General features: G+C 36.9%; 1 protein-coding gene across 1 annotated transcript in view; it reads left to right on the top strand.

The window, feature by feature from the left end:
- The window catches only part of LOC136250984 (85/88 kDa calcium-independent phospholipase A2-like), a 12,237-nt gene extending 74 nt beyond the window's left edge, over window positions 1–12,163 (top strand). The window contains exons 1-7 of the mRNA XM_066043342.1: window positions 1–849; window positions 1,030–1,251; window positions 2,635–3,190; window positions 5,748–5,916; window positions 6,525–6,610; window positions 7,341–7,675; window positions 11,865–12,163. The exon at window positions 1–849 is cut by the window's left edge and continues 74 nt beyond it. Coding sequence (XP_065899414.1) covers window positions 25–849; window positions 1,030–1,251; window positions 2,635–3,190; window positions 5,748–5,916; window positions 6,525–6,610; window positions 7,341–7,675; window positions 11,865–12,080 — 2,409 coding nt within the window. The 5' untranslated portion in view covers window positions 1–24 and the 3' untranslated portion in view covers window positions 12,081–12,163. The remainder of the gene's footprint in view (window positions 850–1,029; window positions 1,252–2,634; window positions 3,191–5,747; window positions 5,917–6,524; window positions 6,611–7,340; window positions 7,676–11,864) is intronic.
- Window positions 12,164–13,361: the final 1,198 nt, after the last annotated feature.

Genomic DNA, 13,361 nt, shown 5'->3' with positions numbered 1-13,361 from the left:
CGTCACGATCCTTGTTTGTCGCAGATGTTGGTCTCAGCTTCAACACTGCGTGGGGCTGACGTGATCGACGAAGAGGTCGGGAAGGCAGACGAGAATCCTGTCAGAAAGTTGTTTCTTTCCAAGTACAACATCAAGAACGAAGTGCGTTCCCGTGTTTTGGTTGAATGCGATGGTAAAACGTTTCAACTGTTAGACTCTGTTTCTCATGAAGAAGTAAAGGAATTCTTTGTGACTTGTAATGACGTGGTTCCATGCTTTTGGAGTCCAAAGGTCCATTCTCATCTGACAACAGTATTCAAAGATAAAGTTTTAACCAAGTTGGTGGAACTGATGAGGTTGTATGGCAACAGTTGGTCAGTAGCACACATGTGTGTCAGCCTTCCTCTTCCAGAGGACACAATGATGATACTCCTGGCTAGTGACTCTTTCAAGGATCATTTCACATCTACACATCATCCCAAAGGATACACACTGCTCCACTTAGCCATTGAACAAAAGTCCCTCGTTACTTGTAAAGCTATTATGAGATGTAGTGATCGCTGGCTGGATGGAACAGATCCAGGTTTTTTCGTAGAAGACTTAGATGGCATGATACCTCTACAGAAAGCTAATGAGGATAGTGCAAAGGAATGTCTGGATTATCTAATGGGGAGTCAGTCACAATTAGTGGGCCAGAAAACCTCAGGAATATTCGGCTTCTTCGGCGCGGATATTATAAGATCTTTTGAAGCTATGTTAGAGAGCAAAAGTTATGAGAAGACTAAGGGAATGCTTAAAGATAATCCTCAACTTGTCAACGAAGCTTTCGTAGATGGTAGCACTGCTCTACACAAAGTCAAAGATCCTAAGGTTTATGTAACTTGTGATGTGTTCATAATGCAATGGGTCAACACATGTGTTTACAGTGTAGTCATGTGTGAGTATGAATGTTTGTAATTAATTTAAGCTACATTCAAAAAATACCCTTGGTATTCCCATGCTATTGCATTGGTATCTGGCATACAAGTATTGTTGTTTTGTATTCTATAGACAATTGAGGTTCTTCTGGAGTTTGGTGCTGATGTTTCAACTACAAATCATCAAGGGGACACGCCGTTACATGCCATCATCAGGGCAGAATATAACAAAGAGAACAAATTGGTTGCTAAGAACAGACAGAATTGTGTGCTGACTTTGTTGGCATATTCAAACTGTGATCCTGATTATAGAAATTTGAAAGATGGGGCAACTCCATCTCATGTTGCAGCCCAGGTGAGTGTTTGTCAGTGAATATATTTCTGTAGTGTGTACATGTACTTGTGTATGTGTTGCCATACTTTTGCATGCATTCATGCATGGTTGTATTGTTACAGTAAGACACACACACACACACACACACACACACACACACACACACACACACACACACACACACACACACACACGCACACGCACACGCACATGCACACACAGAGCAAAGCTAAGCTATGGCAGCACACATATACAGGCATCTGGATTCAGTGGGAAGGAATGGTGGACTGGACTGGAATGAAATGGTGGAATGGAACGGTAATTAGGTAACTTCACGAAGTGGTCACCTCTTTATAATGACCACCTTCTAACAAAGACCACCTCTTTATAAATACCGTTTTACTTTAATGTCTAAATTGTTGTTTCAGAGTGTGGACAGTCTTATTGATGAATTGTGCACCCACATGTTATGCCTAGAAAAGCCAGTGATATATTAATGATACAATAGTACACCCATACAAAAACAGCTTGGCTATACAAAAAACGAAGTGTCCACAAAACTAAAAGTGACTGGCAACCAAAACTAGTACCTATTATCTTGTGAGGCCAGGAAATGAATGTTAATACTGGCAACTAACTATAATTTACAATAATCTATATAACATTGATCCTTTATCATTGACTCATGCAGTCTGACTGTATTCCTGATTAATTCACTGTAAATTTAATTGGCTAGTAAATTGGTATCTTTTCCAATAGTCATTGTAAAGTAGAAAAAAGGTGGCCAAATTACTAGCCAAGTAGAGTTACAGGGAATTAATTAGGAGTGTTGCAAGACTGCACGAGGGACCAAATTTTTATAAGTTATAGTTTTTTGCTGGTATTATAACATTCATTTCTTGGCCTCAACAGATATTAGCTCATTTAGTCATCAGTTATTTTTAGTTTCATGGACATGTCATTTTTGTAATGCCGAGCTTTTTTTGCATGGGATATTGCTGTAATACCAATCATATATTACTCTGACTTTTCTAGGCATGTTAAAGACCATCCTATATTGGGATATACTCTAAAACCAAAAGATAGCTGCAATTTAACATTAAAGTAAAACGGTAGGGGCTGCTTCCCCAGGTTACTAAGTCCTGTTTTAGACAGCTGGGTAGACTGGAGCAATGTGAATAAAGTTTCTTGCTCAAGGAAATAACACCAATTTGGCATAGCTTGGCATCGAACCTGGAACTTTTGATTACCAGGCCAATGTTCTAGTCACTTGGCTATGCTGCTTCATACGCACACATGCACACGTACACACATTCACATTTACACAAGGCGCAATATGAAATGTGAACATGCATACAAGCACACAAATTTAGTGTAGTGTGTTTTTGTTATCATTTCTTATAGATGTGTGACTTAATGTGCTTGAAGGCACTGATAATATTTAATGCTGATCTCTCACTGGTCAATTGCAACCGCCAGTCAGTATTAGATGTGGTTAAGCTAAAAGACTGGCAACCAGGTATTGATCTATTGTGGATGTTAAAAGCTTCCAGCTGTAGTGTCATGGACAGTTATCCTGGACAGAGTAACATATTGAGCCTACAGAAAATGTTGTTTAGGCGACAGTCACTTTTAGAATCAAGTGATGAAGAAGACGATTTTATGGATACACATTCTAATCTTGCGTCATTAGAAAATGCACTGACATTTTTACCTCCAGATCAGACCCAACTTACCAATCCTCATGACTTGGACAACCTTCTACAGCAAGTGTCACTTAGTAGACGTCCAAAAGTAGGAGACAGGGTACTCAGCCTCGATGGTGGTGGTATCAAAGGCTTGGTATTGATTGAGATACTCTGTGCCATTGAAGAGAGGACTAGTAGAAGGATTGTTGACCTGTTTGACTGGATTGTTGGCACCAGTACTGGTGGGATACTGGCACTGGCTCTGGTCTATAGTGAGTTTAGATGTTATTGCATACATTACTGCTGTAATGAATGTCGATTTTAGTATATCTGGACATTTGGATGTCTTGAGGTAGCAACTCTACATAGCTACATAGCTACACAGCCTGCGTTAATTTTAAGAAGCCAATAAGTTACCACAAACAGGTTTGTGGCTTCCCAAGTAACCTCCCATGACTAAATTAGTGACAAAATGAATAATTGTGTTTGTGTTTATATATAACCAAGTAGAAGTGCCTGTGGTAAGTAGAGATGGAACAATATATCAATATATCGCATATCGTATTGTTTTAAGACAATATCGCTGTATCGATACAAAGTCAAACTATATCGATATATCGTGTATCGTGATATATCGACATATCGTGGCTTGTTGACAAGGCTGACAATCAAATTATTGTACATTGTGGTTAAACTGAATGGTATGAAATGCTTCTCAAAGAAAAAACTAGCTCACTTATTTCCCTTAAAAATGACATAAACCATTGTTTAGACTCCACTTTGTATCGTGCAATATATTGCTGTATCGTGATACACCAGAGGCAATATATTGATACGTCTACACACTGTATCATTGCAACTCTAGTGGTAAGCCACTATCTATGCATGTCTTGTGCTTGTGACAGTTCACTATGGTGCCTGTACATCTTTGTCAGTTAGTAGGTGCCTATCCCTATCAACTTTATTGTACATATCATGAAGTACAAAATATCTCCACAGCCCTGTGGATCAATTTTTTTTGAAGTATTGTCATGGATCAGAAGTATGATTCAGCAAAGCAGAAAGGCTGCTTTTATACCATATTCATTAATCCATAGAGCTGGTAAGAATGACAAAACTAGACTCTAGGGAAAGTTCAAAAAGTCTAAATAGCATGGTTGGCATGTTATTTCAGTAAAACGGTTCTGATTAAACGTTCTTCTATCTAGATATAGGATAGAAGCTGGCACCTAGATTTTCTTTGATAACTTCACTTTATAATCACAATGGTATAGTGAAATAAACAACAATTTACTATATCTAATATTTTAAATATGTGCATGGATTGTCGGGTAGCTTCCACCATAAATGGTGACTATTTTGAATAATGCAAAAGTGCTAGAGTTCATCCATATATTGCCATATGCTTACTACTTTGCTCCTAAACTACATGTAATTATTTGTCCTTTATAACAACTAAATGTAGTAGGACAAATCATCTTTAGAATTAGATCTGGTAAATCACTATTTTCACTGTACATAATTTTACTAGTAAATGAATATTCATTTTGTAAATTTTAGTATCCAGATACCATGATTGTAATGAATTTCTGAATAATTGTTGTACGCTGCAAGAGTTTTGGCTAGTGCACTGTACACATGTACATGACCACATGCATGTATTAAATTCAACAATACATAGTAAACATGGTATGATTTGCAGGCATTATATTTGGCCAATTGGTTAATTAATAATTAGTTAATTGATGGACTGTTAACTTGGCAGCAGAATTTGTCACAGGAAATATGTGACTGGCTGCTGGTTGGGTTTTTTTGCAAATTTTTATTTTACTAAAAATGTAAACTGGACAAAAATAAGCATGCTACATAATATATGTGAGTTTCGGACACTTGTGTAGTAGAAATAAAGTTTACCATTGTCACTTTTTTGCCTGTTTTATCCACACAGAGAAGTACAGGGAAAGTACCTATACCTTTATGAATTTGCCAGTTCAGATTGAGCCAAGTCCCATCTTCATAGCTTGTTTCAGTCAGGAGTTAAGATCGATCACTTAAGCAAATTTATTTGTCGGACTATTCATCATAAAAGGTGTCCACTCCTTTGTTACTATGGTGTCCACTCCTTTGTTACTATGGATATGTGTGAAAACGATTGGTTTTCACTCAGCCATTCACATATTGACGAGATCTTATTTTGGCAAACACAGCTATAATTTGCCTAATTAAAACCGTTGTCAATCAAACTACATTTACTGTAGACCATACATAGGTGGCGGAAAGGGGGGGCTGAAGCTCCCCCCACCTCCCCCTCAGAGTGATATCATGTCGAAATTATCCTTCTTGGAGTAGGGCTGAAAACCGTGATAAAGATCGAGATACTCTAATAGAGCAGTCACTCTAATAAAGCAGTCACAATATTAGAGCACTGTGTAGCGAGCTATGTAAGGGTTTTTATGTAGCTTATCAGCTATAAATGCATAGCTAGCTGGTGAGGTGGGAAGCTATTGTCAGCTGGCTGTGACCTTTTTTTTTTTGGTCTTACCTTACCAAACCAGAGACAATGTAGTGCCTCATGTCTATAAGTGTGGGTCAGCCCAGCCCCCCCTCATATCAACTACTTCCTCCGCCCCTGGACCATACTGTGTGGGTATGGAAGAATTTCACAATTTTTACTACATTTATGAAGATTCCTTTGTAAATTGAGTGATGGCCAATTGTCATGCTCTTATTGGAATTTATGCCATAAATACAATAAAATTATAGCCATTAAGGATAGTTCCTTTGTATTGAATTTCTTTTTACTGTATTCTGTTGTACATGTTTCTGTAGCTGACAAACCACTCAAGGAGTTGAGGAAGATGTACTTTAAACTGAAGGACAAAATTTTTGCCAAATGTTGGAATGGTTCCATCCCGTATAGCAACACTGAAGCATTAACAGAGATCTTGAAGGAAACGTTTGGAGAAGATCAGAAATTGGGGTCTAAAGATTACCCACAGTAAGTTCTAGTCTTTTTATCTTCAGATATAAATGGGATACGTGGTTATAAGTAGAATAAATTCACTGTAAGGTGTCAGTACTATGTTATTTTGTCAAGGATAGTCAGCACATACGTACAGCTTAGAGGTATTCAGTAATAATTAGGTTTTAATTCCTATGTTGTTATGTAGCCATATAACACAGTGTGTACATACATGAACCGTTTCTGTACATATTTGATATGGTTGTATCAAGAGTTCATAATATTATATTATAAACTCTTTAGTGATGTGCAATAATTGTTTTTATATTATTAAGATGCATGATGGTATAGCACTTTAACACAAAATTTACTGGAAAATGATGTTCAAAACAGTACAGCAAAACTTATTGTCTTCAATAGAGACTTCTAGTAGGTTAAGTGGGACCATGTTGTGTTGTATTGCTTCTTTTCATATATATATATATATATAAATGCTACACTTGTCAGTGATTTATTACCGTGTTTCATGTTGATTTATATATCACAATAATGTATCGTATTGTGATTAAAAGTATGCAATAATTGTGATAGGTACTAATGAAATGTTTTATATTGCACAAAAATAGATTATATGTATCTTGTAGTGTGTTGATCACAGCTACTGATATATCACATGATCCATCCAAGTTGGTGTTCTTTAACAACTACGAGGATGGTGAACTTGGCAAAGGTAGGTGTACATTTGTGAGTCAGCTTAACTGTGTCTCCATATATATTGAGAGTATTCCCTAATAGCCTATTATGTATTAACCTCTTGTGGTATAATCTGCATAAACAACACCATATTTGAAAGTACAGAACATGTGGTCATCTTGTTTTCTAAGGAATGCCACATGCTAAAATGAAATTTGGATAAGGCCAACATTTGTTAATACCTTGTTTCCTGTCACCCAACCGTGTCCAGTTTTGTCACCCGCATTGGTAATTATTATTGTAATTGGCATTTATAAATAATTAGAAATATGGAAATTATTTGTAATTTGTGTACCCCCAGTGTTTGTGTATGAAGTTAGCATATCTCAGCACACAAATATGATTGTTTATTAGAGTTTCACAAGCAAAGCCAATCATTTTGCAGGTTGTTTGACTCTACAGATGGTTCATTTCTCTTCATTGAGGCAGCCAGCTGGCTATTTGATGCTTGTTTTTGCAGTGTTTCGATGATTATCAAGAATAATAAAATTTTAGTTAATAATAATAACCACCCACCCACACTAGTTGAATGTTCTTTTGGGGACAGGAAACAAGGAATTAGATATCAATTTTAGAATGTATTGTATCAGTAAATAGTTGATTGCATGATTGGTTGCACAAGTGTGTGATATTCCTAAATACAGTGATATTCCTAAATACAGAGCTATTTATGTAATCACTTTTTGTATTAATCGTTTCAATACCAGATCAACTGATATGGGTGGCAGCTCGGTGTACAAGTGCAGCTCCAGTACACTTTGAGCAATATGAACATTTTGTTGATGGTGGAGTAAAGGCCAACAACCCCAGCCCTGATGCTCTCACCAAGATACACGACTACTACAAGAAGAAGAAGAAGCAGAAATGCAAGATGTCTTGTTTTGTGTCCCTAGGGTGTGGTCGGTTTGACAAGGAGAGAAAAGATACGCAGAACCTCAACCTTCGTCAGCATCTTGGGAACTTTACCTGGTGGCATCCTATCAATGGATTGATAAAACTGAAGCAGTCTTTCAGTGAACTACTAGGGATACTTGTCACTGAGGTATGAAATGTAAACTCCCTTATGTGTGTTAGGGGTATGTTTGAGTTTGTGGTAGATCTAAGGACCTACACGTCTCTGCTAGGCCTTCCTGTTGTCTTTCGTCACCGTACAATTCTATTTTAGTATATATTTAGATAGTTATGATTCCAGTATGTGTATATGCTAATACTAGTGGTACACTGTATCAGTAATTCATAGTAGCAAATACTAGCAATAGTATTGTAGTCACATCTAGTATCATACAGTACAGTAGTACTGTATATTAGGGATAATAGTATTGTAGTCACATCTAGTATCATACAGTACAGTAGTACTGTATATTAGGGATCATGGAGGTTTGGGTTTTTCTGGCCAAAAAATACCCTAAACCAGCTTCACAATACCATCCTGGGCCTTGGCAGTATTGGTTATGTATAACCAAGCCCAAATTTCCTTCAGTATGACACTAAATGCTTTCAATAGATTGTTACAAAATTTTCAATAAATTTTAGTCAATGGAATTTTCTACTGCCTGCCTGCCCGCCCGCTTGCCTTCAGACAAGTGTTACTCAATAACAGCTAAGGCTACAGGTTTGATTTTTCACTGTTCGACGTCGCTTCGGCCTTTTTCACTGTTCAACGTCGCTCCAGCCATTTTCACTATTTGACATCGCTTCAGGCTTTTTTGCCGTTCAGCGTCGTTTCAGCCCGACAGGTGCTTTTTGGCATGCTGCAGTATGTACAATTTACACATCATTTCTTTTTGCTGACATTTGTAAACAGGAATCATCCGTATTTTCTGTGGTGACTGGATTGATTGTAGAGGACCTTCTCCTACTGTTTTTTTGTTTGTAACGCTGTGAAACAAACTGAACATAGCTGAAAGCAAAGTGTAATGGCCCTTCACTTTCAAGTCAGTAATTGATAGTTGGTGTGCACGAATCATCCACATTTTTATTGAGACTGGATTGATTGCAAAGGTGCTTATACTGTTCTTAGTTTGTAGCACTGTGTAACAGGCTGAACATAGCTGAAATTGAAGCGTAATGGTCACTTTACTTTCAAGTCAGTAATTGATAGCTTGGGTGTACGTTCAGTCGAAAACATTACTTCTAGCTGGCACCATCCTTTCTTTTGATGTGGAATGTGCGGGTTCACCAGTCATAATAATGAAAAAAGTAAACAAACAAATATAAGAATTTTAACCCTTTGGAACTCCCCCAAAAAACACTTCCATTTGTGAGTAAAAATTAAATAAATTACACAGAGAAGAGTTAACCTCGCTACAAACTCACTTGGTGTCTTACTAAGTACTAACACAGCTACATGTGTACAACGGATGGCCTAAGCACAAAAATCTAGGTCTTATTCTTGTATTTGCTGTTATCATGAACTTGCGAAGTGTTTTGTTCATGTATTCACGGTAGCATTTTTGACAACATCCATCCGCTGTATCAACTGTACCACGTGATAGAATACTGTTAACAACGTTTTCTCTAGCCGTGAAGAATTTGCAGAAGCGATAAAAACACACTGGTGCATCAGTCATGAATAATTTTGACCCACCAGTGTGTTCAGGGGCTAACCCTTTGGAGCCCCTGGATGCACTGGTGCATCAAAATTATGGGTTAGGGGTCATAGAAAAAAATAGTAAAACAAGGGAGGTTGCCTACACCTGCAGTTATGCTAGTGGACATTTAATCTCTAATTCAGTCATGGGTATTGAATTAAATGTTCACTAGTATATCTGCAGACCTCCCTTGTTTCCCTATAACCCCTAATCAAACAAAAAAAATCTTTTACGGATATCGTTTATAATTCCCAGGATAACTGTTGTTGGCTTTATAACTGTGGTCATGTATGTGATTATTGTGATATTAAAATGTGATATTAAAATTTACTAATCTATTTAGTGATTATTGTGATATTAAAATTTACTTATCATGGTACCACTGTATCAAACACCAGTCGTTTCATATTTTTGTCTGGTCTTCATATGCAACTCTAAGCCGTAGTCCAAAACGTGAAGGTTTTGGTGAAGAACACACACAAACCGTTTGCATTCCTTAAAGTAATCCATGACTCAATATTCGTTGCTCCTATTAATTTGTGACTGACACCAGTTGCTTCACCATTAAATGTTTTATCATTGCTCACATGATTAAACCCACAATCAAAATTAATGCAAGAATACTGAATCATGAAATGCAAGTCCTTGCCACCCAAATGCTTCACATACATGTAATAAGTAAGCCTCTGTAGTTACTGTGTTCATTGAAACTCTCTATGTAACCGAGTGAAAGATTTTGACCATTATGTAATTTTAGGCTAACAGATCTAGAGTCAATTTTATCACCATGTATGCATGTATTGTGTAAACACCCATTCCCCAAAAGTTCTAAGAAAATCCTCACAACAAGGAGAATGTTGAATTTTTTAGAATCAACTAAACCCAACTTTTGGTCTGTCTGACTAGTCAAAGGCTAGAGGCTAAACAATGCATTGTGCAACCACTATTTTATGCCACAACACCTACTGTAGCTCACGTCAGGCGTGTACCTTTTGGGATTCTGACGAGTGCTCTGCACATTGCCGTTCCTATGATTTTCTTTTTTGTACAATGAAACCATATCAAATTATCAACACTTCCTTGATGAGTGTATTTAGATGCCACATAATTAATTGAAGCGCTTGCTCTACCATAAGACATCTAGTAGAGATACCTGTAGATGTACGATAGATTTGCCACTGAAAAGTGAGCATGATGGCCACATCCTGTAATGGTTTGGCTGGACTTTAAACGACCGATCAAGGTCATGGCCTTTATTGATTTAGGTAGGCTTAAAAAGCAATCAAGCTGGTGAGTGGTGACTATGCCCTTTCCAGGTTCCATGTAGGGAGATCAAGTGAACATAATGACCACTCCCTCAATACGTTTACAATATTTTAATAGAACAGTCATGCATACATATGTATCTTAGCAGCAAAAAGAAGAGAACAAATTAATGTATTTGAAAATAACCAGTAGATAGGAGTCCATACAATCACAACAGTCAAACAAGAAACATGATGGCAGCATAGCTTATACCTGGGAATATTTCTACTTTTGGATTGACAAATTCTACTTAATCTTTAGATTTAAATAATAGATGCTATCCATATCATTTAAATGTGTGCTCATTGGAATACCGCATTGCCTTAGACAATGGTATGCAGCTTTTCGTTTGATGTGTGGAGGTCTCTTATTTGCAAAGAAACCTGGTATCAGGTGTCTTACTGGTAAGACACCCGACAGTTGTTTACAACCACAATGTGGCCCACAGTAATGCAATTAGCCTTTTGTGGACAATTAGTATTTCGCACATCAGTAAACACCAAGCGATTGCGAGCAGATTATTACAAAGAAATTACACTCAGGTACGCTGTTATCGTGGGTAGCTCAACGGATTTATAGACCATCGTGGTACAAGCCATTAATTCAGTTTGTGGCCTTCGCCATATTAAAGCACGCTCTGTAGACCATGCAAGACAGCCATGTTGGCACTGGCTATTCCCATTTGCTGCCATTCACACGTATCTATAATGCCTCAAACATACTTTTTATCGACTTTACAAACCTTCAGTTATTTGCGCTTCATGGCTTGTGCGCGAGCTTGCGCGACCACATCTTTTGCTCGCTGAAATACCCTAGGTGTTTACAATGGGAACTCTCTATACTAACTCACTGCTTCTACGCCATTGTCTAAAACACTTAGACACTCACACTAGGCGTCTTCGAGGATTTAAAAACCATCGGTGACGTCAATAATTATCTCAGGTTTTTAAATCCTCGAAGACACCTATTGTGAGTGTCTAACTATTACTTAAATTATGGCTGGTCTCATATAAACCACCTTAGTCACCAGGTAGAACATATTATAAATGCCTGCTTTCAAGTATTCATAGTTTAATAGACATCACTTAACATCAACTGAAGCCTACAGTGTGTGACAAAAGAAGTGGTTTACAACTAATTAACCTCTGATTAACTTTGGATGGGTGAAAAGTACAACAGAAATATATGCCTATAGGCTACAACATGGCAATGTTGTATGTGTAACTAAAAATTATGCTTTATTGTGAGAAGCTTTGTTGTGAGTTGTATGTGCCTTAGTAGCTGTACCATATCATGTTAGATGTAGGTAAGTCATTAGTATTTTTTTGATTCTAGATGGTTGAAAGTGATTATCAACCTGTTGAAAATGCCAAATCACATTGTGAACAAATGGATGCTAAATTCTATCGCTTGTCTCCTCATGTGGAAGAAATGGTAGAGTTAGATGAACAGGAATGCGAACGACTCGTTAACTTGTTGATCAAAACAAAGTTGTACATATTACAATCATCAAGTGTATTGGATGACATCAGTAGATACACTGTAATGTGATTTTGCAATATATACATCTCTAACATTTGTGAATTTACATACTGTTTGTATGCATATTTTTTTTAACAGCTGTGTGCATAATATTATTATAATGGGAGTAGACATTTACATATTTCTGAACACACTGTAATTCACTACATGTGTAAATTAAAAAAAAAAACATAATTATATGAAGAGTTTCTTATTAGTGAACAAACTTGAAGGAAGTTGGGTTGGCACTAAGGGCCTTGTGATTGATCAACTGATCACACCCACCATATCGCTAATGCTATAATGATATCAATATTGCAAATATTTACACCTTCATACTATGCTCATGGACAAAACTGTAGTTCCAGATCTGGAACTACAGTTTTGTTCATGTGTATAGTATAGTTAGCCAAGAGTCAGACTCTAGGCTAACTTTCTTGCAGAACACTGTGATTCCTGCTGACAGCACAACTAAATACCTTAAGTGACTAAATTTAGCGATTTTGTATATTGGCGAAATTAGTGCGTACAAAATATAGTGATTTAATTTTGTGAATTGATGCAATGAATTAAGCATAAATTTTGCAGGTTTAGTGTGTACTAAATTTAGCGAAAAAACCTAAATCACTAAATTTAGTATATCGCTAAATTTAGTCACCTTAAGGTACGTATGTCAAGTATTTCAGAGATAATTGCTCCTGATACTCCACCCTATATACTGCCGGGTACTTTTCATGTTTAACCATGTTATTCAACCACTACATTAATGATTGATCTCACTTCTCTTTGTAATAATTTAATTATTTTATTACTTTACAGAATCATATGTGAACAGTAACAATTTATTTCCATTCCACTAGCAACCTTCAATTTCAAGAAGGCTGTAAAGCAGGGAGTCAGAAACATATAGCTAGTACTAAAAACATCTCAGACCACAGATAGCGTTGCATTGCAAGTGCTGAGGAGCCACACATGTCTATCTGGCTTTCTTATGACCTGAATCACCTGATTTCACAATTTCTTGTAATTCAGGGTACTGACTACTGTTCTAATCACTGTAAAGCTGAGTAGAAGTTTGTAATGCCTTATTTTGAACATAAATATTCCAGTTGTAAAATGACTGATTTTCCAAAATCCGGTCACCTAGAAAATCAAAATCCGGTCACCTATTTGTCCTACTTAAAGTTGACTGATGAAATATCTGAATGATACAATGACTACTGGATCATGGAGTAATAAGTCAGGTAAGATGTTTATTGAAAGAAAAAGTGGCCGTGATGAACTAAAGCGTATATATTACATTGCTTATAG

Source organism: Dysidea avara, chromosome 3 (genome assembly GCF_963678975.1).
Source record: "Dysidea avara chromosome 3, odDysAvar1.4, whole genome shotgun sequence".
Taxonomy (NCBI): domain Eukaryota; kingdom Metazoa; phylum Porifera; class Demospongiae; order Dictyoceratida; family Dysideidae; genus Dysidea; species Dysidea avara.
Note: the sequence above shows the minus strand (reverse complement) of the source record. Positions and strands in the feature narration are given on the sequence as shown.